This window comes from Colletotrichum truncatum (assembly GCF_014235925.2).
Source record: "Colletotrichum truncatum strain CMES1059 chromosome Unknown Contig_0002, whole genome shotgun sequence".
Lineage (NCBI taxonomy): Eukaryota > Fungi > Ascomycota > Sordariomycetes > Glomerellales > Glomerellaceae > Colletotrichum > Colletotrichum truncatum.
Window position 1 is genome coordinate 5,333,981 of NW_027222399.1, and position 25,928 is coordinate 5,359,908.

The 25,928-nt window shown below is 51.5% G+C and overlaps 9 protein-coding genes across 9 annotated transcripts; 5 read left to right on the plus strand and 4 right to left on the minus strand.

The window, feature by feature from the left end:
* Nucleotides 1-4,812: 4,812 nt before the first annotated feature.
* On the minus strand, nt 4,813-6,613 carry CTRU02_204407 (Translation initiation factor eIF-2B subunit gamma; the record flags this gene model as incomplete). Its single annotated transcript, XM_036732620.1, has 3 exons — nt 4,813-4,937; nt 4,991-6,346; nt 6,433-6,613. The coding sequence occupies 3 exons, from the start codon at nt 6,611-6,613 to the stop codon at nt 4,813-4,815; spliced, it is 1,662 nt and encodes a 553-aa protein (XP_036575597.1).
* A 716-nt stretch (nt 6,614-7,329) lies between these two features.
* CTRU02_204408 (peroxin 22-like protein) lies at nt 7,330-8,611 on the plus strand (the record flags this gene model as incomplete). The annotated part of the gene is made up of 2 exons (XM_036732621.1): nt 7,330-7,947; nt 8,006-8,611. 2 exons carry the CDS (start codon nt 7,330-7,332, stop codon nt 8,609-8,611), a joined length of 1,224 nt encoding a protein of 407 aa, XP_036575598.1.
* Nucleotides 8,612-9,483: 872 nt separating this feature from the next.
* Nucleotides 9,484-12,506, plus strand: CTRU02_204409 (uncharacterized protein; the record flags this gene model as incomplete). Its single annotated transcript, XM_036732622.1, has 2 exons — nt 9,484-9,796; nt 9,856-12,506. 2 exons carry the CDS (start codon nt 9,484-9,486, stop codon nt 12,504-12,506), a joined length of 2,964 nt encoding a protein of 987 aa, XP_036575599.1.
* A 907-nt stretch (nt 12,507-13,413) lies between these two features.
* Nucleotides 13,414-14,570, plus strand: CTRU02_204410 (autophagy-related protein 27; the record flags this gene model as incomplete). Its single annotated transcript, XM_036732623.1, has 3 exons — nt 13,414-13,678; nt 13,741-14,320; nt 14,375-14,570. The coding sequence occupies 3 exons, from the start codon at nt 13,414-13,416 to the stop codon at nt 14,568-14,570; spliced, it is 1,041 nt and encodes a 346-aa protein (XP_036575600.1).
* Nucleotides 14,571-14,990: 420 nt separating this feature from the next.
* CTRU02_204411 (uncharacterized protein) lies at nt 14,991-15,611 on the plus strand (the record flags this gene model as incomplete). Its single annotated transcript, XM_036732624.1, has 1 exon — nt 14,991-15,611. One exon carries the CDS (start codon nt 14,991-14,993, stop codon nt 15,609-15,611), a length of 621 nt encoding a protein of 206 aa, XP_036575601.1.
* Nucleotides 15,612-16,168: 557 nt separating this feature from the next.
* Nucleotides 16,169-16,920, minus strand: CTRU02_204412 (cutinase; the record flags this gene model as incomplete). Its single annotated transcript, XM_036732625.1, has 2 exons — nt 16,169-16,371; nt 16,443-16,920. 2 exons carry the CDS (start codon nt 16,918-16,920, stop codon nt 16,169-16,171), a joined length of 681 nt encoding a protein of 226 aa, XP_036575602.1.
* A 3,028-nt stretch (nt 16,921-19,948) lies between these two features.
* On the plus strand, nt 19,949-21,509 carry CTRU02_204413 (methyltransferase domain-containing protein; the record flags this gene model as incomplete). The annotated part of the gene is made up of 9 exons (XM_070204376.1): nt 19,949-19,993; nt 20,046-20,078; nt 20,179-20,269; nt 20,322-20,363; nt 20,423-20,577; nt 20,651-20,688; nt 20,751-20,888; nt 20,993-21,412; nt 21,467-21,509. 9 exons carry the CDS (start codon nt 19,949-19,951, stop codon nt 21,507-21,509), a joined length of 1,005 nt encoding a protein of 334 aa, XP_070062139.1.
* A 945-nt stretch (nt 21,510-22,454) lies between these two features.
* CTRU02_204414 (acetylornithine aminotransferase) lies at nt 22,455-24,000 on the minus strand (the record flags this gene model as incomplete). The annotated part of the gene is made up of 3 exons (XM_036732627.1): nt 22,455-23,483; nt 23,550-23,789; nt 23,854-24,000. The coding sequence occupies 3 exons, from the start codon at nt 23,998-24,000 to the stop codon at nt 22,455-22,457; spliced, it is 1,416 nt and encodes a 471-aa protein (XP_036575604.1).
* Nucleotides 24,001-25,528: 1,528 nt separating this feature from the next.
* On the minus strand, nt 25,529-25,917 carry CTRU02_204415 (uncharacterized protein; the record flags this gene model as incomplete). The annotated part of the gene is made up of 3 exons (XM_036732628.1): nt 25,529-25,651; nt 25,701-25,833; nt 25,883-25,917. 3 exons carry the CDS (start codon nt 25,915-25,917, stop codon nt 25,529-25,531), a joined length of 291 nt encoding a protein of 96 aa, XP_036575605.1.
* Between the last annotated feature and the right edge of the window lie 11 nt (nt 25,918-25,928).

Consider the following 25,928-nt stretch of genomic DNA (forward strand, 5'->3'; position numbering starts at 1 on the left):
CGAGACAGACAGTAGGCTCCTACTGGTGAACACCTAACAAGCAGCAGGGAGGCCGGCTGGCTCCATCACCACATTCGTGAGGGACAAGAAAAACGCGTGGATAATAGCGTACCAAAGCAAATGCCTTACATGTGCGGCAAAACTGGACAGGCGTGGGACAGAAAACCGTAGTAATGGTGGTGGTGGGGTTGGAGACATTGTGCCTGACAGGAAAGGGACAGGACAGAAGCCAGAATGAGGTAAAGTGACTTGATTGAGCATATGGAGAGTAAGACGCCCCAGACATACTGGGCTGCCGTGGGTGTCTCTCTGCGCGTGTGTCTCTCTTTTTTGCGTGTAAGAGGGCACCGTGAATGTGTGTAACCCTCAAGAATGGAAGCACGCCATCTATGGAATGAGAGTTGATGAAACGGTACAAACGATCGATATTCGGTGGGTCGAGATTTTGTGCCAGCTGTAGTGAGGTTTGAGACATGGACACAGGCCTCAATGCAGGTTCGGCAAAAGGTAGACACAATCTCGTCTTCCCAACGCACGGATGAATGATTTGCGCATGAGACACAGTGTAAAATGTGAGAAATGACGAAAGCTGTGAAGAGCCTGGCAAGGGAAAAGCAAAAAAATCACAAGCTGGCGCTGAATCCTGGTTACCCTCCGCTCCATTAGCTCCGTCAGAAGCCCGCACAGTGAGAACGGAATAAAAAATATGGAAGTGCAGTGCCTGACGTATGACATGCACATCTCACTGGATAAGAGAGCTAAGTGGCTAAACTTCTCACATAAAAAAAATGAGGCGCTGAGACAGGAGATGCACACGAGAGATGTGCAAAAAGCAAAGGTTGAGCAGTTCTGAGGAGACGGATGAGAAGGCAGAGGAGACTAGAACTGCAGAAGGACGGAACAAGTAGGAGAACCGGAATGTGTGAGAGAGTGAGAGTCATTGGTAATGATAGAGTGTTAGGAAGGGATAAGGATACACAGAGGTTGAGTTGGAAGACTCAATGTCGAAAGTCATCTATTCAACTCTGAAGCGAACTCATAGGTCTTTTTTTTTTCCCCCCAAGTGAACGAGATGGCGAAAGCCAAGAACGAGGGAAAACCATTGAGTGAAATGGTGCATAATAACATCTTTCTAGCAAAGCTGTATTTTTTTTTTTTTTTGGCCAAACCAGCTAGCCAATTGGGACATTCGCTAATGATGCTTGCTGCTCATCATTCGCCTAATGGCTTCCGGGTCATTGGCGGCTCATGTCTATGTCGCCTCCTCACCCATTCAGTGCTTCAAAACAATGATAAACCCCGACAGTGAACAAGGGCTCAAAAACTGGCTTGATAGGAAAAGCGGAGACCCTTCGGATCACCAACATCAGACGCCCCCCTCCCCCGGTCCAGTTCCGGCCCCACATCAACAACAGGGGATGAGCTCACCACCACACCCCTCCTCTGTCCACAGCCACCATCGCGGCAACTGGACTCAAAGTACATCACCACACACCCGCGGATGCTCACACCCGGCCAAGGCTACTGCAGCACTGCTGCAGGTCGGACTGCAGGTCGGACTGCAGGTCGATTATCCGTACCTGCTGCGTCGATTCATATGCCGGCTGTTCAACTGAGCCTCTGAGATAGTCTCCGATACGACCGAAGGCTGCATCCTCGGAACCCCAAGCTGTATACCAAGCTGGTTACGATGCCTGGAAGGCTATTGTCACACCCAACTATTCGAGTTGCGTCTATCGTCGCGCGCTACTTGGCGCGTGCAAAGAGGTCCCTAGGCCTCCAAGAAGTGAACACACACCAGCATCTGTGCGCTGCAGTTAGTCTCATCAGTCTGTGTGTATCACAGCTGCAGCGTAGTATTGCAAATTCAGCATACTCCCATGTCAGTCCCGGTTCCCAGTTCCTGGAATACTCGCTGGTAAGCCGGCAGTCGGAGCAGCGATACCGTCATTACCCAAAGAAGGAGCAGCGGTACCACCTATTCTGGATCTGCCCCTGTCCAGCTGCAGTCTCTTCCTAGCCCATCCATGATCGACGAGTTGCCGAACCCGAGACTCAAGATGGACCCGGGAAGGCCATATTCCCTGTCGGCAATCTATACTCCACTACAAACTCCGTAAGTGAATTGCATCGTAACTGGGGTACGAACAAGGCTAGGCTTCCGGCTACCAGAATGAGATATCCAGATCTCTCGCTTCTTGAGTGGTACTGCCGGTGGAGAAAGGAAAGTCGATCCAAGACGCAACCATTGTTAATAACCTTAGAATAGAGGATTTGGTTGTAACCCCTCTCTCTGTCTCTTTTACACCAACGACGTCGTTCGTGCCTGGCGTTGGCTCATGCTCCCTGTACTTGACAAAATTTTCGGCTCGACGTTCGCTAGCTTTCTCGATAGATTCGGTCAATGACCAATGTAAAATTCGAAACATTCTCTTTTCGGACGAAGCCACCTTCAAGTCTTTGTTCCCCCCGCAACGCTTCCACAAGAAAACCCAACGGTCGACGATCACCATTACCACCCCCAATGCCCGCTCATCGGGGCCAAGGCCGTGGCACTCAATGACACAACGTCGCTCGTTCCCACGCATCACCCATTTACGTACGCGACATCCCAAGCACACCCTCTAGAATGTCTCTTGGCCTGGGACTTGGTCCACCCCGGAAAATGAGGTACAAACCACGCATATCTCATATCCATGATTCAACCCCATTACGCCTCCACCTTAGTGCCATTTTGTTTTCTGCCCCTGTGAGCGAGGCACACCGAGGATAGCGGCGAGCAGGTGTATTCCTGGACCTTCGGCCGTTAGGTCACTCCGGAGACTGACACAGCAATACCGGCCGCGGCTGTTGTTGCTACCCATGAACGACCAAATCCATAGGCCTCGGCTTTCGCCGCTGTTGCTGTCCAGGCCTAGAGCCCCCGATCAAAACCCCTCCCGCTGGGCGAGACCCTTTTCGCCTGGGCGAACTGGGGGTGGAAAGACTTTCTCAACCACCATTAATGAAATTCTTACTTTTTCTTGCCTGCTTGGCGTACACGCGAGAGGAATGCTGGGTGATGTTTGCCTTTGTTGTGCCAGCGCCCTCTCACGCGTGGGGAGGACCCTCCCGTCCTCCTATCCTTTGCTCTCTCTCCTCTAGTCAGGTTTTCGTGCTTTGCCACGGCTCCCACGAGGAACGCACAACTCTCGCGCGAGCGACTCACTTGTTTTTTTGGTCTCACAATTGTGGCCCGCGTAACCGCGTTCCTAGCCATAGCTGGGCGTACCTTTTCTTTCTGACCTAGACACCACTCTTTTCCTCCTCTCCTCTTTCGGGGGTGGGCTATTGCCATCCGCTCCTTCACTACGCCTCTTGTCCCCTATCAAAGCCTCCCCCGGTTGGCTTTTTTTTCCTCCCCTCCCAGATTTGATTCAATCGATCTTTGTGCGACAGCGCTTGCGATTCAGATTCAGAACTAGACTCCATCATCGTCCCCTCTCCTCTTGAGGCAGGCGCCCCTGTGAACATCATCCCGATAGGGGTGAGATAATTGCACCGCCGCCCATCCGCTAGCCAAACACATCTTCGTCATCCCGCCATCTTGGGACTGGGACGGGAGGACAGTGCGCAGCTAGAGCTTCAGGAAGTGGTTGTGATAGCTCACTTTCGTTCGCCTGAGAGCAAATCCCGAAGTTGACTATGGGGAAGGGGGGGAGGGGAGTACAGTACTGTAATCCGGTTCCGCTTGGACCATGGCATCCATACGGCTGATTTGTCTCTACTCAGACTTTTCAGTGGCCCAATATTGCTGCATCCTTGCAGACAAAGTCTTGCCCCTGGCAGGAGGAGGGCTTTTTCTGTAAAACTACCAAGGTCCCTCGTGTCCCTAGCGCACGCCGCAGTTGTCGGGAGCGGGAGGGGGGAGGGGAAAAAAAAAAAAGGGTAGCTTACCCATGCTACACGGTTCCAGGCAGATCAAGGGATTCACTTGATTTCCATTCTGCAACTTGGTAGGAACTTCGCATTCGCCATGATGTGTAAGCCGTGTTTGAGGGGTTTTTTCCTTTGTCCCAACATCCACAGCATTTCCTAGACGCCATCTCAGTGAACGGGAAACGCCCAATGAGGCTTGGTCGATCTGGTATCCCCTCCACAATGTGCCATGAGTATCAGGAACTGCCACGAATAGACACTCGAGATCCTGTCTTGCTCATCAAGGCGCCTCGAACCCCTCCAGAGGGGGCGCAAGCTGGGGCCACAGCAGTCGAGGAGAGTCCCTCCACCCAGACCCGAGTTCTCACGGGCACTAGGAATGCCATTGTCCGCGTCGCTCCACTACTCAAGGGGGGGCAATGTTGGATTTCCGCGCTTCCCGTGGATACCAACCAGCCCGCCGCCGTGATTTTTTCCCTCCCAAGTGTCAGCCGTGTCCTCTATTCCAGGCCGTCGGGGCCGAGTTAGAAGCGAGGCTCAACGATTGCCCTTTGGTGCCTCGAAACGCCCTTCCGCTTTCCCGTTGAGTTGAGTCGATCGAGATCTCCATGTGTTTCGGAACCCCTTTGCACATGCAAACTCTAGAAAAACTGACTCCGTAAGTTTGATCTAGTGGCCGCTGTTTCGTTCTCAGTAGGTGGCCAGACTGACTCTGTCGTTCCACCCTCACCAAATATTGCTTTTGTCTCGGACCAGGTGGCGCTCACGATATTCTAGAAGGGGGGGGGGACAAAATTGTAAGCACATGAAGGCACATCACCAAGAAAGGTCGAGAACGAAAGAGATGCGATAGCAATGGAGAGTAAGGCTTTCTTCTTGGATAGATTCTTAATCTTACTCCACAGCCTCCTCGTTCTGGGCCATAACCTCGTTGTCCATGTCGTCCAAGACTCCCTGCATCTCTTCCTCAGTCGCCTCCAAACCATCGGAGCTCATGAGCTTGGTATCCTTCTCCTCGGCTGCGGATGGATTAGCAATCATTGTATGGTAGTGAGGGGTTTCTTAGACTTACTCTTGGCCTCGACGAGGAGATTCTCTTGAACCTCGACGTTTGTCAAGACAGAGCCATCTCCAATAACACATCTCTTGCCCAAAATACATCTTGTGAGCTTGCAGTTCTTGCCTACAACGGCTCCTTCCATCAGCAAGCATTGAGAAAGCTTCGCGCCCTCGTTAAGTTGGCAGTTGGCTCCCACCACGCTTTCCTTGATGGCGACCTTCTCCTCCACGGTGACGTTTTCCGCAACAAGACTGTCGGCTTTAGTGATGGTAGTGCGGCCCTTGACGCCTTCTGGGTACGCAACTTTCTTTGCATGTGCAAAAGGAGAGGCCGCATCATTGCCAATCTCCTCAACAGAAGGCAGTTTCGCGAGTTGAAGAGAGACATTCAGAAGGAGTTGAGCAGTGTCGACACGGCGGATCATCGGTGCATCTGCCTGCGAGGGATGTACGTAGGCAAGGATCGGGGGTACTGTCAGTTCACCATGGGAGTTTGTAAGCGCATCTCTATCGGCGTTCTCAGTCTTCCTGTTGTCGTCAGCACCGGCGTTGGTGCGTAACTCTTCTGGGTCATCGTCTTCTGGTGTTGTTTCGCTTTCTTGAACCGAGTCCTCGTCATCATTGTCCTCCTTGTGCAATACTTCGTTCAAGTGGAGCTTCTCTGCAAGACCATTCTGCCAGCCAGCCTTGGCCCACCAGCCGATAACATCTTCTGCGATGTTCTCTAAGCGGTCGTTCTTCTCGACAAAGTCCATTATCCACCTAGGCAAAATGTAGAGGTGGGCGTCTCTGTGAGTGGTGAGCATTCGTATCCGAGGATGGCTCCTCATAAGACCATGACGGATAGGAAGTCCTTTCCTCTCCTCAGTCAAATCTTTCAAGGAATCAGTAGGCATGGAGTATACGACATTTGACAGGTGCGGCAGCAGAGAGCCTTTTGGTGGTGCAATTGCGGATTGGGCTGAGGGAGTCACGGCAACGAAGTCGGTCTCCTCTCCTTTGACGGGAGTTGCGGTCTTGGTCTCATACCAGACACCCAAGCCACCGCTGAACTGATTCGAGGTATTACCGGAAAACTTGGGTGCTCCAAGGAGATCCGACATGCTGGCGCCCTTAACCATCCATGCTTGCAGCAGCTTTTCACCGGCGACCTCACATATGAGGTCACAGGGTAGAATGACAAAGTCAGAGGTAACAAGTTCCTTGACCTCGGGCAGGCGGAGAATCTCAGCAGTACCAGTGGTCTGGTCCAGATCCTTGGGAGCGAGGATGTCTGGCCTGGGAAGGGGAAGTGCCGTCAAATGAGGGTTGGTGTTCAGGGCAGTGGTGATGGCCTCCTCTGCAGTAGCCGGGCAAATAAGAGTGATGTCTGCAAGTGGTCAGCCTTGCACGAGTGAGGGACAATGGCGGGGTAAGGCTGAGATGCCATTCTGACGCCAACTTCTCACAACTCACTCGTAATTCCCATGCGGTAACAAAAGTCGATAGGGTACCAAACCATGGGCCGATTGGCTATGGGCAGCAGAGCCTTGGGGTTCTCATCGGGGTTGGACGTGAAGGTTGGGAACGAAGAACCCGGACCGCAAAGGATCAAGGCCTGAAGCCCTGGTGAGGGCATCGACACAGCGTGGGGCATCTTGAAATGCGTTTGGTGGGGTGTTGCGTCTGCGTTAGGGACTGCTGTAGAATGCCCCCGAGACGAAACGGTGGTATTTGAGGGACTACAAGGTTTGGTCTAGTAGGATATGATCCTGTATGTCTTGTTGCGGCTAATATCTGTGTTGTTTGCGCTGTCCATCCCAAGGCCGACTCAGCGACTTTTTTCTGATAATTGCCCGCTGGAAGGAGTCATCGACCAAAAATGCGACTCGGCAGGAACTGTCGGACCCACCTGGATCTCCAGCGCGTCATGGTGGGGGATGCACGTGACTAGCGGCTCATCCTCGGTCCGGGCTACCTCGTGCTTTGTATTGTTTGGCCAGGCAACCAATGGCAAGCGCTGTCAACCTCGGGATCCCCCCTGGGCCTTAGCTCCTCGTCATCCCCATCCCCCATCCCATGTTGATGCGTCCCCCCCAAGACCAGCCACCCCGAGCTCGCGACGACTGGATGATTTCCAGCCCACACCCCGTTGGATCCCTCATCTCTCGACACCATTGATTTTACTTCAATGATTACAGAGAGTACCTGAGAGCAATTGACAATTTCTCTAGCAATCTTGTCTGGCAGTTTTTCCGAAGCACTCGATTTGCTACCAGAAGCTCTAAGGAAGCTTGAATCCTCCTGTCGATCCCTACACAACACACCAAATCTTGGGCCGTGTGCCCTAGTGCAATGGTCACGTCCAACTAAATGTCGTGGAACGATCAAAATTCTCGAAGGCGCGGTGTATGGAGCCATTGGGTGCCGCTTGCAGTTACCGTGACTGTTGCGACAGTTGGTCTCGCAGCCTGGGTTTGGAGCCAGCGCAAAGATGACGAAAATCCCGAGTCCGATCACCTAGCCGGCCTTGACTACGACAATGCCGATTACGGCGACAATCCGGCCTATGGGACTTCCAGAGGACCTAAGCCGCCACCAAGCAACGTTGGGACCGAGACCTACGGCACCGCCGATGTCTCTCGAGATGCCGGCGCGGAGACGTCGGGCGCGGACACATGGGGCGCGCGTATGTCGGGCGCATTGCGACGCACGCCTAGCCCACAGCAATTCTTCGAGTCTGCTGGAAAAACCGTCACGGCAGGTGTTGCTGCGGCCGGCGCTGTGGCAGGCCGGGCGCTAGCGGCCATCAGAGAGGAAGACAAGAACGCTTACGCCGATCATGAGACGTGGTCCGAGGAAGCTGATGCCCGAAAGGAGCGAACTTCGGCACCAAGAGAGCCGGGCAAGCGTAGGAAGACCGTCGCAATTGTTGTGTCAGCAGACAGCGGCGGCGACGACTTTGACGATGATGGTTTCCACGAACATGCTGTAAGCTTACCGGTCTTAAGCCTTGACCCTAGGATGCACGATGCTAATGTTACCACAGTCAATCTTGTCGCACATTCCGCGCTATACCGATTTCTCTAGCATCAAGCTCTTCGTCTTGATCTATGCCCCCGGTCTCAAGGAGGCGACGGGCGAATCCACCAGTAACCTTCCGCCACCTTCGCTGAGCTCGTCCTTCTCTAACATTGAGCACCACCAAGCCCAAACTCCAGGAGACGAACCGTCCAAGAGCCCGCTGATGCACGCGTCCTCAACAAACCCGGCGTTTAACGCAGTCTACTCTCAGGCCCTGTCTCTGGTTGAGAAGGAGACTATGGTTCTGCCCTTTACCACCCCCAACGGGCATACCCATATTCTACGTCACCTGCAGCCTGAGATCGTCTACCTCCAGGAGTCTTTGGCGGGCGACAACGGCAACCTGGTATCCAACCTCCAGACGTGGCTGCGTCACGAGATTATTCTAGTTGTGGGCGCTGAGAGTGGACATGGTGGCCTTGCTGACAGCGAGTCGGAGGCGGAGAGACCCACCAAGGAGGAAAGGTGGTGGCAGCGACCGGACCGAGTTGGCCGGGGCCGGGGTGTTGTCGTCGTTGATGGGATGAGAGTTCATGATGACTGGGCGCGTCGTGTCCAGGGACATGAGTAAATACTGCCTCGACTGTACAAAAGAGGGTTTTGCAATGATTGAGGGCCGTATGATGGGAGGCTAGGCAGGGCTTGGGTTGTGTTTTTTTTCTGATTTGGTATATACCACGAGATATCATGTGACGTTATCATGAGTAGTTAGCTAATCGACCGCTGCGGTTGCGATATGCGTCTTCGGCCTATATGGACTTGTATTGTTCGATTGGGCATGAGTTGTGAGCTTTTTCTTTGCCTTAAATATTATGCCTCTTGTGCCAGAGGTAAGTTGATGATTCCTTTGTCATGGTTGAAGTTTGCTAGAATTGGTATTTACCATCCGTTCAGGTCCACAGCATTTATCATTGAAGCCGTACAAACACTGTGTAGACACAGTACGAAGACATTATCCGGAGTTTTGCCTGAGGCTCGACTAGCGCAGTCTTGCTCCCAGTTCCTCCACGCTTGCGCCCCCGTGTCGGAGATGCGGCGGTTCCTCCTTGTGAGCCTCTCTCGCGGAAGCCTGACTACATCCCAACCCCACACACTCGGAAGTCATCAATCTGAGCTGTTGTGCATCCTCCCCAAGTCTTTTTCTCAATTATTATTTTCTATTCCTGCCTTACACTTTGATATTTCATCCACTGCGATCGCTTCTTCGTCCGAAAGACCCTCTCCACCCCGACGTCACCCGATTTGTCAACGCGAACCACCAACCACGATCCATCAATCCATCAACCGTTGCTCTCCATCTATCGCGATCGACGAAGCCCCGCTACCTTTTCAAATGTTCGCTCTTTGACACAGCTTGGGCTACTTACACCAGTGGGAGATATCTTTGCGACACGTTTTTCCTTCTCCTTTGCTGCGGTCCGGTAGTCGACCCATCCGGCAATCATGGCGCCGGTCGTGACGGCGATCCAGCCGCCGGCTGTCGCGTCCAAGATCAAACGTGCTGCACCCCCGGGCATCCAAACAAATGGAGCAAGCTCCATCCGCTCATCACCGTCGCCGTCTATGTCGACAAAGAAGCCTCCCAACTCCGCAACATTGAATGGTGCGAACTCACAATCTGCGCGTCCGGTCAACCGCACGCGCCGCGAACCTTCCGCCCACGGCAATCGCAATTCCAGGAATAGCGCAGGAATTCGATCGGCCTCACTCGCTGCTGACATGGCCGCGGCTCAGGCCGTGGAGCCGCCACCTTACAGTAGGCTGCTGCCGTGATTTGAGGGGGTTCGAGATGGCATAGATGCTGACATGAGACAGTCGTAACTGATGATTATATCCTAAAGAAATACGCTGGCAACCCTCCGTCCTTGGTTGTACATATGCACGCGACGCATTTCCGGTTCGATCAGCAAGATGGCATTTTCCCTTACAAATCACCGATGCGGCTTTTCCTCGAACACATGCGGACACGCACGGTACCTCACGATTTGCTCGAATACTTTACACAAGGTGGCGTCCCCTTTTATGAGGGCTGCCTCATCGTCCAAGTCCATGACCATAAATCGGTCGCGCAATCCAAAGATGTTGCCCGACCAACTTCTGCTTCGAGCAAAGTGGTGCCGTCCTCTATACATAACCATAACCCTTACATTGTGCCCTCCCCATATGTTCCCTATCCAAAGGAGACACTTGGTACACAACCAGAAGCTACCCCTGCGGCACCAGAGGACTCCAAATCGAAGACGGCAGAAGAGATAGACAAGGAGAGTATGCCAGCACCAAGCCTGCCAGGGGAAGGCCAAAAGAGTAAAACCCCTCCTAAACCCAAGACTTTTACTATTGTCTTGCATCCTACCGCCGAAAGTCTCCAGACCGACCTTTTGATTAAGGCCGCCACCCCCCGAGGTGCCGCAGACGGACGTGGCAGCATCGACGGCACTATACCGCCGTCGACGCCTATCACTATGGTGCCACCAACGCCTACGGCATCGAGCATGCCACCTCCCGCCAAGAAGCAGAAGCGCGAGCGCATGGAGCTAGACGCTGGCAATATTCACTTGGCGGAATCGCAAATTCTTCTTGCCACCAATGCACCTCTTTTCTTGGAACCCACAAGAGACGTGGAGGAAACAATTGCTCTCTTGGATGCCCTTGCGCATCCGATGCATTCGGATTCTCCACCTCAGCCAAAGACAAGGAAAAGGACTGTCGCCGAGATGGCTGCCGACGAGGCAGCTGCCGCCGACCAAGAGAAGTACATGCTCATTTTGGACGAGCGTCTGTCTTCGGCGGCCAATGGAGCACAAAGCGGTGCCAATGGTGCCGACAAAGAAGGCCCAGCTGTTGTTTCAACTTTCGAGCCAAGATTCGAGCGCTTCAAGGTCATTGCCGACATTAAGAGGGAGCACGATGAGAGAAAGGAGCAAGAGAAGGCCAAGGCGGCCGAAAATGAACGCAAGCTTGCACAAGAGAAGCAGAAGCAGATGCAAGAACAGCAAGCAGCTATCACGGCTCAACGTCAGGCCGAGGCCGAAAAGCTGCGGCGCGAGCATATGATGGCTCAGGAGCTGAAGGCACGTCAGGAGCAGCAACAAAGGGAACAGCAAAGAAGGGCAATGGCCGCACAAGCGGCGGCAACACAAGCCCAGAACAACCAGAACGCCGCAGCGAACATGGCTCAAGCCCAGCAGACGCCTACTTCCATGCCCAACGGTACATCTGGCGCTGTTGCAAGTGGTATTCCAACTCAGGCCCAAGCTCGTTTTACACAAGCATCACAGCCTCCCGTGTCTTCGCCAGTTGTTCGGCAGGGCACCCCTCACAGCATGTCTTCGCCCATGCCTGGCGCCGTGCCAATGCAACAATCCAACTCGAACATGGCCAACAGCCCTCCTCGGCCCCCTTCCGCTGTTCAGGGTCATCCTCCCAACGTTGGAGGTGTTCCGATGACGCACAGCATGTCGGCGCGCGCAAGCCAGCAAAGCCATCCTGCCGGTACGCCCCGGATGCCGCAAGGAACCCCAAGTATGCAGGCTACGCCAGTGCCCCGTCCTGCAGTGGCCGCCACGCCTCGAATGGGACAGGCCAGTCCTCCTCCCAACATGATGGCTTCCAATTCTCAAATGGGCCAGCAAATGATGATGGGCACGCCAGGGTCTATGCCACAGCAAATGCATAATCCCAACCTGATCGCGGCCCAGGTTGCCCAACAGCAGCGCCATATCCAGCAACAGCAGATGGCAGCTGCCATGCAAAATGGCATGGGTAACATGATGAACGGTGGTATGAACCCCCAACAAATGACGCCGCAGCAGCAGCAATTCCTCCAACAGCAAATGCACCAGAGGATGATGATGCAGCAGCAACAGCAGCAGCAACAACAGCAACAACAACAGCAGCAGCAGCAACAGCAGCGCGGAAATATGGGTAACATGATGACTCAGCAACTGGCTCAGCGATATGCTCAGCAGCTCAATCAAATGGGAGGAAACCAAATGGGCGGGGGTCAAATGTCGCCGCAGATGCAGGCCCAACTGCAGGCACAACTTCAGGCGCAGATGGGCAACCCTATGCAGCGCCAGATGGGCGGAGGCCAAAACATGATGAATGGCCAGAACATAAATGTGCAACAGGCGATGATGCAGATGCAGCAACAACAAGCCATGAACAACAACACGGCACTTACAAACCAAGTCAAGATGCAGGGTATGGCTATTTACAACAAACAAATTGCCAACCTTGCCGCCAAATGGGGCGGAAATGTGGAGAATATCCCGCCTGAGCAGATGGAGAACTTTAAAAGACAGTGTATGGTCGAAGCGAAGAATCAGATCCAGAGCGTCCTGGCTCAACGTAGAGCGCAGCAGGTGATGATGCAGCAACATCATCAGCAGCAACAACACCAGCAGCAACAGCAGCAACAACAGATGCAGGGCATGGGCGGTATGATGGGACCCCATGGAATGTAGGGCGCCCAGTACGGAGTGAGCCTGCTCTGATGAACGGGGAGATTGAGTGGAGATGATGGCTGTAGATTCCAATGGACCATGTAGTGAGCGTCTTTTATTTCGGCGTCAAGGAAGCTGAGGGAGGGTTTGGAAGGTTTTTGATCTTGCATGATCTTATATACCCCTACGAAGGCGCATCTACCTTATCCTTCAGGTGCGGTTAGGGATGGACGGTTACTGCTTTGAACGGTTTTTTGGGGAAAGGGAACGGGATGGTGCATCCACCAGAGCGTTTCAAGACTCTGGGAAGCGAGTTAATGTATCACTGGATGTATCAACTTAAGACTCATTATACTGAAGCACCGGGGATTTGAAGTGATTTTAACTGGAGTTGATTCCGATGCCTGTCTGCTGCTTGGTGGGCCTGGCTGTGGTTAGCAAAGTACGGAAGGTGGTAATGGTCCAGTGATACATGCTGATGATCCACAATATCCGAATCACGTGCATCGCCTAAACTTCGGCATGACGCGGGAGAGAGCCGATGATGCAACGTGCTAATGCCCGCTAGAGTAAACGGCGAGTCCAGTCGAGCAGTCCAAAGTGGAAGGTGCCGGGTCATTCCTCCATTGTCACTGCTACGGCCTTTAAGCCACATGAACCACGCCGTGACCTCAAGCTTCCACCATCCCTTCTGCTGCCTGTTCGGCTGTCAACCCACATTCATTACTAACAGTAGCAGCTATTTTATTCTCCTTGTCTCAACTTGTTGATACCTTTCCACAACCTTGCTAAGCTCCGGAGCTGCCAGCGCCGCCTTCCTTTTCCATCATAGTTTCGAATCCATCGGCGCGTCTTCGAGAACTCCCAAACGATTTCCGCGAAGTTCCATCGAAGTCAAGACAAGAAAGACTCCGCCCGCACTCTCGTAATGCATTTCTCTCGATCGGAATCGGTCTTTCTACTAGGGCTTCTCTTCTCGCCCCTGGCAGCAGCGGCAACGATCGACTGCGGACACATCCGCGTGGACGATGTCTCCTTCAACCTCAAGCCTCTAGGCGGACCGCACAGCGTCCTGACCAGTCGCTGGCATCCTCCTACATTCTCCAACACATCTTATACTGTCGACATTTGTCAGCCACTTAAACGCAAGGGTGATGTCAAAAAGGACGAACAATGCCCTAACGGCACAAGAGGTATTTGCTGCTGCTAATCTCAAATGAGACATTTGAGCCCATCACTAATGCCCCGCCAACAGTTTGTGCCATTGAGCGCACTATCCGTCCGGGGACTGATAAGGACGACGTGGAGAAGGTGATATCCATCGCTGGCGATCTGGAAAACCTTGGTGGAAAGCCTCTTGACGCCAAGGTCGAACGTCTCAAGTCAAGCGACTCCAACTCGGACGCGAAAAAGGAGGGCGTTCGCCTTATCTTTAATGGCGGCGCATACCCTTTGAGTGGCAGCGGCAGAAAACAGAAAGCCATCATTGAGTTCATCTGTGACCGCGAGAAGACGGGGCTTGAAGGAGAGGTCACGTCCGAAGACAAGTACGACGGGTCTCAGACACTCCGCGCACGCGATGAAAAGGATGATAAGGACAAGGACAATAAAGACAAGGAGGGCGACGAACCATCACCCGATGAGAAGCAGATTGTGAAGCCGGATACCGCCCTGATTTGGAACAGCTATGGCCCTGCTGAGAAGGGAGACATCGACGTCTTGAGGTTGACATGGCACACCAAGCACGCCTGTGAGGATGCTTTTGGCAAGCCCAGTGAACCCGGCAATGGTGATACGAGCAGCCATTGGGGCTTCTTTACCTGGTTTATCGTTTTGTACGTCTGCATCTTTCTGTTTTGGGCATTCTCCGGCTAACTAAATCTGCACAGGGCTTTTCTCGGTATCGCGGCCTACCTGATCTTTGGCTCCTGGCTGAACTACAACCGATACGGCGCTAGGGGCTGGGACCTTCTGCCTCACGGGGATACCATTAGAGACATTCCCTATCTGGTCAAGGATTGGACCCGCAGCGTGCTCAACACGGTGAATGGCAGTGGTAGCCGTGGCGGTTACAGTGCCGTCTAAGTCCCGCCCGTTCTGATATAGGCATGGTGCGGATGGAAGTGTATACTTTAGGTGTAAACTGGGTTAGTGTCTATGGTTCTGGTTGCATGGTTCCGCGGGGTCTAGTCGCGACTTTGGAGTTGGGCCGGTTTGGTCCCTGGAGCTTGTCGCATTAGCTGGTTCGTCTACGAAAGTACTCTTTGGTCCAACAAACTATTTTTCAGCGTGTGGATCGTTCTGCAAATAAATCTTCATTGAAATCGTTGATCAGATGGTACATTTGTGACGAGCAACTTACAACCTACCTAATCCTCCCGCCATCCATCCAATGCTGTGGGGCTTAACTGCCACTGTTAGTGTACCCCGCGCATCCATCCTCCTTCGGCAATTTTGCTGCACTGGCTTTGATGCAGTGCAATATGCCCAACCACATCGAGTAAGATGGAGCCTTCAAATGAATTCAACGACGAATTGATGGACGACGATGAAGCCGTCTCTTCCAGCCCTTTCACCCCAGCCCCGCTCCCCCAGCTCACCAACGAGGCCCAGACGATCACAGATTCCTGCCTGAGCCTTTCAATACCGTTGCTTAGAGCTATTCACGCCTGTGTACCTCGAGCACCTGCAATTTCTCTGTCAATCGGTAGCGGAACAGGTCTCGTCGAGGCCCTCTTGCAGTCCTTGCCCGATCAGCCGTATCCCATCAACCTCGTCAGCGTCGAGGTCGCGCCGAGTCCGAATAAGTACCACGCCCCTCACCGCACCGTCCCTGGAACCTGGGCTCTTGATCCTCTTGCTTCGGAGGCTGGTGCCTGGTTATTTGTGTATCCGAAGCAGGTGGCGCTGGTAAAGGAGTACATGGCGGCGTTGTTCGACAACGACGGCGGCGGCAGCCCGGAGACGGTGATTTACATAGGTCCTAGGATGGATTGGGACGATTTCAAAGGTGCGTTTGAGAGGCCTGGTGTCGGGACCATTGAGCTTTGGAGCGAGGAGAGGATGGAGGAGGTTGGGGGGCGGGCGTGGGAGTGTGTTGCTGTGATGAGGCGGGCTTCGGGGTGACTTTGTGGGATTATGTGAAACATTAGTTAGGGTGTGTGTGTTTTGGGTGTTCAAGTCGATTGAGCTGTCGTACTTGTGATGTGCTGCTATGCTCACGTATGACCACGTACGAATTGCATGATTCAATGTACAGCTTGCTTTTTCCGATTTACGTCAAGCCATGATCATGAGGTTGATGTCGGCGTCGATTCCAAGAATTTTGTGAAGGTTGCTCTGCATTCAAGGCGCATACGGCTCTTTTTATCTAAGGTAACGATACAATTTGATCTCGACCGCTTTCGTAATTGCAGTAGTCTTACAATATTCAAGTCTTCTAGGATTTAAATACTACTCTGGCAGCATAAATGCTAAGCTATGCCAATGAGGAACTTGGTAATCCACAACCACCCAACTCCATCAACATCCTCCACGTTGCCTTGTTTGCCACGGAACGGAAAAGACCGGCTGATTTTGGCGTGCAATTTCGGCATACTAACATGAGTACAAGAAATAACATTATGTACATGTTGTGAGGTGAGATATAGTCACCCCGCGATCAACTCCTTCTTCAACGGCATCTACGCGGCGGCACCACCGGCACCACCGGCACCACCGGCCTGGGGCATCAGGGAGGCAGCAAACTGTGCAGCCGCGTCGGCGTCGTTTCCGTAGGTCAGATGCGCGCGACGGATCTGGTTGCCGCCCTCGCAGATGTTATCGCCGTCGTGGCAGAAGACCTTGGTCTTGGAGGGGTCTACTCCTTGGACGGCCTGGCCGTTGACTAGAGTGCAACGTTAGACGGACGCTCATTTGCCGAAACAACATTACGTCTTTTGGGGAACCTGAACTTACGCGGATCACCAAAGATAAGAGCACCAGCGACTTTGGCCACCATATCGGCGGGCATCATCGCCGCGCCGTTGTGAACCAGCTGGCCACCCTGCGAATATCCAGACATCATTACGGCGGAGCCGGGGCAGTTGGTGATGGCCTGCTGGGTGAGGGTGGCCATCATCTGAGAGCCGTTGGCATCACCTCCGGCCAGGAAGCCCGGGATGTCGGCAGGGTATTCGATACCCTGAACCGCGAGGTTATCGGCGCCGATCTGGGTGGCGAGCGACTGAAAGAACGGAGGACCGGCGATGGTGCCAACGTTGCCCCGCTCCGTGGTTCCACGTGCGAAGACGATGATCATGGATTTGCACTGGCCAGACTGCAGGCCGTTTTGTGTGTTGGCAGAGAAGTCGGCCTGGCGGGGAGAGATGTTGACAGGGGTGGATGTTGCCGTGCCCAGCAAGGCAAGCAGGAATGCTGCTGTTTTGTGATGCATTGTTGATGATTACAGAGGATATTAGGGGTATTAGATAATTTGTATGATGGAACAAGTAGAAAGATGGTTTACAATGTACACTAGGAGACCTTTAAGATGAGATGGGGATGTGGTTACTATCTTATAGCGAAAATTGGTGATTTTAGCTCACACATCTCGCCCCGATACGGACGACTCCGGATACACAGTCCCACGCGAAACAAACCGGCTTTAAGCTTCTTTTGCTCGTTTATCGAATGTATGATGTTGACGCAGCAGGACAGCTTCAGGTACCGCAACCTCATCCCAATGCGGAAAAGACGGCGGATCAACGGTAGGGACTCCACGTGGGATCAAGCCTGATTCCAATACTAGACGGACAGGGTCCCTCCTTCGAGCAAACATCTGGAGTTAACGGCGATACTTCCAAAGACGCAACCTAATCGATGTCCTGAAGTGGACCCTGGAAGCAGACGTTTGCCCTACCAGAAGGGCTGAGACTATCGATCGGAGGAAACTTGCAGTAGACGGACAGTGAGAGGATCTGAATGCGATTGGTCGTCGCCATCAGGTCGATCCGAAACAACAGGCGGGCTGTGCGCTGCAACGGATGGGTGACACCGACTCCCAAGCTTTTCAGAGTTGTACCGACCGTGTTTTGGTGCGTCGAGCTGAGTGGGTGTGAAGACTTTGCAAGATTCGCGCTGGTGAACCAATTTGGAAGCCCCACTCCGAAATGGCAGGTCTCTGACATGCGCTTTGTCTCTAGTCTGATGTCCTCTCTTCTTCTCTTCTCTTCATCGTCGTCTCGTCTCTAGATATTCTCATGCCCTTGGCGTTCAGCAAATGCGCCGCTTCATCATATCCCGGGAGTAAGGTTGACGTGCTTCGGCACCCGCGTCTTTGGCAAATCAGATCCTGTCCGTCGAAATTTGAGGACCATCCCTTTGGTTATGTGCCAAGAGACCATCTCAAGATTTCTGATGGATTTGCGAGACTGGCTGCTTCGTCTTGTCCGGACAAGTGTCGGGGAAGATGCGGCCGTGGCCAAAAGTGATGCGACGTCATTTAGAGAGCGATACGGCAGCTTGGAACGCCATCATGGGACGCCATCATGGGTTATCCATTACAACTGTCTTGGTGATGTCCCTTTGCGATGACACTTCATTGATGTTTAAAAGGTGTTGAAAAAGCATGGGCGTAGTCCACTTAAGCTTCTATAAGACTCGTGTATTAAGCCACCCAGGTGGAGGTTGCAGAGGAGAATTTCTGCAAGAGAAGGGAACGTGAAATAAGAATGTTTCGTGAGGATAAGAAACAAAATCACCAACGGAATTGAGCTGAGAGCGATGGCCGAAATTCGGGTCAATGCGAACGTTCGGGGATATTCTTCCCCACACACAACGGGGGCTAGCGTAGGAGACAGGAGTTTAACATGGTACCCAGTTTTCTAGTATACATCACGTAACTTTTTGCCCTTATTCCCCCCCGGAAGGTATTTCTTCGACTTTGCGCTTGGCGATCTGTGGAACGCCCGATTGCCGAGAAGCATGATGTTCTTGTTCCCACTTCCTGCAGTGACGATGCGGGGAGGTAACCAAGGTGTCATGCCAGCCAAATCAGGACTCAGTCATATTTGGTACGAAGCATCCACTTTTGTGAACGTACCCATTGCAAGAAACTGCCAGAGTGCAATGCATTAATATATCTTATCTTTCCATCCTGCATCTCCAGAACTTATAACTCACATGCGAAGCAACAACTCAACGCCAGCTCTTCGTGGCAGTAAGGACAAGGAAACAAGATGCCACAAGAAACCAGTAACTCTTGAGTAAGGGCAAAATGGCAAATGAGAACGACTATATTGAAAGTAGGGAAATCCGATTCGGTACAATACAAAGCGGAGAAATATGGCCCCAATGGGTGAAGGGAAATGGCAGTTGCGATTGCGTGAAACGTAACGAGTCTAGGATCAACCAGCCCAATATCCTATTACAATGCCCGTCAATGATCCAAAAGTCTCCTTTCGATAGTGGACGAAATAGGCTGCAAATCAACATAAATGGATCTTGCTCGAAAGTAACGCTGGCAATAGCTGATTTTAAAATTCACTTTCAACCCCTTTGACCAGGATTTCAGAGTGAAGTATGCTGATATGTGTATTTGTGAGGCTGACCAGGTTCTAAAGTTACGGAAATGGTGAACGAGAAGTTGCTACTTACCAGGTGTTGCTATGGCTTTCATGCACTATGGCGATAAAGCTGTAGGCTTAGGATTTATATGAGATGTCATCATCAACAAAGTAAGAAGTAAAATGCAGGTTAAGAGCTGCATAGGATCTCTCAATTTTCTTGTCCTCGAGATTCAGTCGAAGGCAATGCCCTGCATGCTTATAAGACTGGTTCAAATGACATAATAGAAGGAAATATTAGTCACGGCCTACAGGAAAATAAAAGTGTAGTGGTGAAAAGCATCTTTCTCTCCCTTAAAAAGTAAGGGGTTGACACAACCGAAGGTACCTCCAAACATTCGCCATCAGCCAGGGACAATGCACCTGCAAATTACATGTCCACGAAGGGTTCTGAAAACTGACAGCGGATGAAGGTGACCGGGAAAATGCAGAGACTAAAGATCATTTGGATGCATCGGTCGCCGCATCAGGCATGGGCTGTTAGCAACCCTGGATACACAGGGGGTACGCAATCCCAATCACCGCATACCTGCCACCAAAAGACAACGTGGTTTTCAATAGAACTGGAAGGCAAATTATCTCCCTGTCTCAAACCAATCCTTCCCATTCGCGCGATATTCCCTCACCTCCACTAAAGGAACTCGAGGAACCTCACCGCGGGCGGGTGTATGCAGGCTGGCTCGCCCTGCAGCTTTTAGCCAAGAAGAGGGGCTACGGCGGTGGCTTGCTGGAACAAGCGGTACTGATATAACTACCCCGCGTATTTGTCCTTTTGGACAATTTGTTTTCCTGGATCATTCAAAGCTGGTGTCGCCGACATTTATTCAGAGATCCTGCGTAGAAAGACCGACCATCAAAATGTCTCAGGATAACCCAGAAGTTGTCCTTGCCGTCGACGAAGAGGTAACTCAATGTCAAGATAGCGCTATAGTCTCTCCCCTAATTGAATTTCCAGCCGATAGATGATTCGAGCTCAGATATGGGAAGCGTAAGATCTTGTCCCTGCCAATTCCAACTGTTTAGCACGTCCAGTGATTATATCATCTCGACGCGAAGCTCTCGTGGCTCACTCGTCTACCAAACTATAGAGTATCGCATCATCCAGTACAAGCCTGCGAAGCTCTATCCTCGATTACCGCCTTGAGAATGGCAGGACTTACCACCGATACAAAGACGGCAGTAGGTCCGCACCAAATGCCGAACTAGAGAGCTTGTCTAACAATTGCGTCAGAATATAACCTCCCGAATGACGAGAGGGAGAATGATAGATTAGGTAACAGTTTCATTTCTTTTGGCCCATTCACCAGCAGCTTCACTAACGTGAGACTCTAGACTTGCAGCATCAGATCTGGCTTCTTGCTCTTGACAACAGTCTTGGCGTCGCGCCCCCGTGTAAGGAAAACGCCAAAGTCGGCCGAGTTCTCGATGTCGGCACAGGAACGGGCATATGGGCGCTTGATTTCGGAGACGAACACCCGGAAGCTGATGTAGGTGGCTTGTTCGAACCACTTAAAGCCCCATTACATGAGTATCTTGACGATGTTTCTAACAATGCTCTAGGTCTTGGGCAATGACCTTTCCCCAACTCAACCGGACCTGTGCGTGTTTCCTCACTGTAAGCCCTTATTATGTTGACGAAGAACTTATCCGGTATATCTAGTGTGTCGCCGAATGTTAAGTTCGAGATCGATGATGTAGAGGAAGACTGGACTTACTCCCGACCATTCGACTACATCCATAGTCGGCTTATGACAGGAAGCATCAGTGATTGGCGACTGTATCTGCGCAGGTGCTATGAGTGAGTAACTTCACTAAAAATACTTTTCCAGACTTCTTGGTCTGGAAGGTTACCCCCCAGAAGCACGACTGAGGAGTTAAAGACTGACGTTTGATTGATAAAAGAAACCTCAAACCTGGCGGTTTTCTCGAGCTACAAGAATACGACCTCATCCCTGTCTCTGATGATGAAACCCTGAAACCCGATAGTGCCCTGCTGAAGTGGTCTAAGCTTCTTTTCGAGGCATCCGAAAAGTTCGGGCGATCCTGCCCGCACATCCCTACGCTTAAAGACATCTTGGTTGACGTTGGTTTTGAAGACGTCACTGTCAGCGTTTTTAAGTTGCCCTCGAATGATTGGCCTAAAGATGCCAAGTACAAGGAGCTTGGAATATGGCAGAACGAGAACATGTTGTCTGGCCTTGAAGGTTTCTCCTTGGCCCCTTTGACGCGTGCTCATGATTGGACCCGCGCTGAGGTTGACGTCTTCCTCATTGATGTGCGTAAAGACATCAAGAACAGGGCCATTCATGCATACTGGCCAGCGTGAGTCCTCAGCTACCACTTTCTCGGAGTATGGGCTAATAACCATCTTTTTAGATACTGCGTTGTCGGTCGAAAACCTGAGAAGAAGGAGACATAGGAGACATACAGTGGATACTAAATCGCCAGGAATATGTCAGCAACAGCACTGGCGTTTTGGGACACAGAAACCACTTTGCTGGCTCCTTGTCATGTTTGGAACTCATAGAAACACAAAGGCATACGGCAAAGCTCAGAGCATAGTGAATTTACACCATATTATCTAATAATATACTGAGCTTTTTAGTCCGCTATAAGTGACTTGCCACAATACTCTTTGGGAATCATTTCTTGAAATTATGACATGGCTCAAAATCCGGGGCCATATTTGCAACCTCAGTCACTCTTGTGTAGGCATACGCTCTTTGAAAACACTTCTAAGCCGGTCATTAAATTGCACCAGGGCGGTACGTTGACACAATCCACTAGTAATAGCCATTAGCAGTTGGCTAGCTCCAGCTTTTGGTTTTGTTATAAGCTGGAAAGGGAATAAAGTCCAATGCCTGTCTAGTCATTGCCGTTGGAAAGTTGATGTTATTAGTAAAAAGCTTAAAGTTTGGCCAGCGAGTTGATTTTTGACCGAAACCCAAAACAAAGAGGATATACTGATATTGATACTAATATTTCACTTAAGTTTACGGACCGTATCTAGATTTTGAAAACCCTGGCTCTCCTATCACAACAAGCATGCTTCCTAAATGCTTGCTTTTCTTGGTTGCACAGCCATAGAACAACGGCTTAGGCGGCTGCACATAGACGATACATGATGAGTTGAAACGATGTGCATAAGTAGTTGTATTTATCCATGGATATTTATGTAGCAAGACCACCCTATACTACGCTATGTCGAACTGGGACCCGGAATCCCTAGCTCCCGTCTCTTCTTTAGAAATCGAACGCTTCGCTGCTTGCGTCCACGGAATCTACGTCTAAGTTTCGTCAGGTTTTAAACGCCGGCGCCAAATGATTAAATACATGGGGTTGTAATCTTGTCGTGTAAGCATTTTCATGACCGAGTGGCGGCAATAGCCTCTTCCAAGATGTCCAGACCCTGCTGGATCTCTTGCTCTGAGATGGTCAGAGGAGGAACGAAGCGAAGGGTGTTGGTACCGGCGGTGATGATCAGCAGACCACGCTCGCGAGCCGCCTTGACAATGGGGGTAGGGTCCTGGGTAAGCTGCAGACCAAGAATAAGGCCGCGGCCGCGGACCTCCTTGATCAAGTCTGGGAAACGCTCGCGAAGGGAATCGAAGCGGGACTTGAACACAGCGGCCTTGGCCACAACATCCTTCTGCAAGGCGGGATCGGCAAGACGGGAGACAATGTTGTGCGCCAGGCGGCAGGCAAGCGGGTTGCCACCGAAAGTAGTGCCATGGTCGCCAACCTTGATCTTCTCAGAAACGGTCTTGTTCACAATGGTGGCACCAATGGGGAAACCGTTGCCGAGCGCCTTGGCCGTGGTGATGATGTCGGGGTGAGCCTCCTTGGGCAGGTGAGTGTGTGCCCAGAAGGTACCGGTGCGCGAGAGACCGCACTGGATTTCGTCGTAAATGAGAACAGCGCCGACCTCGCGGCAACGCTTGGCAAGAGCAATCAAGAACTCATCAGTGGCGGGAGTAACACCGCCCTCACCTTGGATAGGCTCGATAATTACTCCGCATGTCTTCTTGGTGACAGTCTCATTGATCGCCGAAACGTCGTTGAACTTGCCGAGCTTAAAGCCAGGCAGCATCGGCGCGAAAGGCTCCTGGTACTTAGGGTTGTGTGTGGCAGACAAGCTGCCCATGGTGCGGCCGTGGAAGGCATTGTTGAAAGAAACAATCTCAAACTTGTCGCCCGAAGCGTCGCTGATCTTCGCCGCCTTCCGGGCGAACTTGATGGCTGCCTCATTGGCTTCGGAGCCCGAGTTGCAGACAAAGACAGAGTTGGCGTCGTACATGGCACCAGCCTCAAGGGTCTTCTCAATCAAGAGCTTGGAAAGCGCGCCGGTCCAGGGGTTGTAGTAGAGGTTCGAGGCGTGCATGAGAGTGCTACCCTGCAATTGGCAACCCTGTTAGTGACTCTGCAAAATGACTCACGGCATCTCGGAGATACCACATACCTGCTCGGTCATGAGCTTGGTGATCTCGGGATCGCAGTGACCCAGAGCATTTACGGCAATACCGGCAGTAAAGTCGAGATATTGCCTGTTCTCAATGTCCCACAAGAGAGAGCCTTGACCCTTCACGAACACCGGCGGAGGTCGGGCATAAGTGGCCACCATATAGGGCGCATGCTCGCGAACAAGAGCAGCGCTGGGAGAGTCTTCAGTGGGATCAGGATTCGGGACAGAGGCTTCCTTCTGGGAGTCAAATGTTAGCTGAATCGTCCCGGTAAGGTTGTCGCCATGTCCAGATAGCACTTACGTTAATGCTGCTCTTCACATCTTCGGGGAGGCTGGAGGCGGCGGCGGTGGCAGACGACAGCGCGCGGACGTTAAATCGGGAAGAAACGGCCAGAAGCGGCTGGCATTTGGCCAATTGAAGGCGCAAAGGAGCACGGAACGCCATCATAATCTCTTTATGTGGAAATCAGACCTCCAGATGATACGTGGTGATGATGAAGAAGAAAGTTACCTGTAAAATTTGGGGCCGTTCGCGCATGGATTGACTGAAGTGACTCGACAGCTCGTTATCGATAAGACTGACCCTGCCGGCGCCGACTCTTGGAGGGGCAGATCCACTTAAATGCCGGTACGTACCGTTACCCCGGGAAAACCCCTCCGATCTCGGCTTACTGACAACGGCCCTTCATTAGGACCGATCAAGTGTTGAGTGCGTTTCGTCAGTGTATTCCGTTCAAAAACCACAAATAATTAAACCACAAGAGCTGAAACTGTAAAGCTCTCGGCTAATGAATTTGTTTTTAGACTTGCCGTGTGTTTTGGTCCTTCTCAACCGTGATCTAAAAATCATCACAGCTCGGAAGATGCATTGAGTCTGAGCTTGGGATGGATCTGAGGCAAGTAACAAGTATTACTATGAGGCATTGCACTCATTAGAAGCAGTAAAAGAGTTAATCCTGATGACTTCGTATTAGGAGTCCAATAGAAGAAGAGCAAAGGAAAGACAACATCACTTAAACTGCAGATGTACGATCAAGTCCTCTGTTGTCTTCACACATGCACTTCCTTCATCTGTAAGTTTCTGGACATGAACAACAAAGCTTCAACCGTCTGGTACCTTATTGATCAAAACTCAATGCTCTAGAATTATTAAAGAGACCTACAGCTGAAGATGTGCATAAGATTGCGGCTATATGCGAGCATCACCTGGACTTCTACTTGTTTTCATCGAAGGACATAAGCTGATTGCCCCTATTTGAACGCTTCGAGAACACAAATAAATAGAATAAAAAGTACAAAATTTACAGTAGCCAGTCTGCTGTGAATAATACTTGTAGCGGCTTTCTCTATCCCCTGTACCAGGGTTAACTTCGCCCATGCTACATCGGCTCACAATAATGCTCATGCTGCAACAATGTCCCGGCAGTACATGTTGACTTGAAAAATTGCTAAACCGTCATCAACATACAGTTGGTCCTACAGCACAGCGACGGTACCAAATCCTTGCACATATACACTGAGCAGCTGTTGGAACAGCCCACTTGAGCACATTTACTGAGACCAACACTTCGGTGCAATATGCCCGAGGCAACAACGTGTCAAGAACAGGCACAAATTTGGAGGATGGCGTCGGCTCTTTTAAGCCACGGGCCTTTCACGCGCTAGAGAGATTGGATCATTGATGGGTTTGTTTCTTTATCCCCTATTATACGTCACAAGTTGATGTTCTTCATCCTCTACGACGATAGCACGCAGCTCAGGGAAGAGACAGGCCAAAGGCTCAAGCAGATAATGGAATCTTTCAAATTGAAAGGTTACTGTGATGTCTAGTATAGAAGTACACTAGAAGCTCAATGTACCTATCATAACAGTATGAAGATCCCATCTTACACCATCGAGGCTTGGAGAACAGGGAAATAGGCTGTGCTACAGGTGAGCTAGACGTCTAGCGACCTGTATAACTTATAAATTCCCGATCAGCAAGTCGTCCCTAACTGGCAAAAAGCTTTGAAACTGGTGTCAGGAACTAATTTGCCATTCACGAGCTTGGAATATCGTGTAGCACATTCTTGGTCGGTGAATTTCCGAGTCATGATACACTTCAATGCCATTAGTGATCAACTCAAACATTCATAAAAGCTAGCTCACCGCATTCGTGTTTGATGCCTTATCGTAACATATCTTCCCCTTAAGATCGTTGCAGAGTCCAGCAGCAGCACTAATAGGCCTCTCCGGAATGCCGACGCAAGTACAAAGATAAGCGCTTGTTAGGGAAGGCGCCCTGTGGGAGTCTAAGCGCATTGTCAAATATTTGGGTCTGCGTTACTTACCACAAAGCAATACCAGCAAGGTGAAAGAATTTCATTGTTCAGGTGT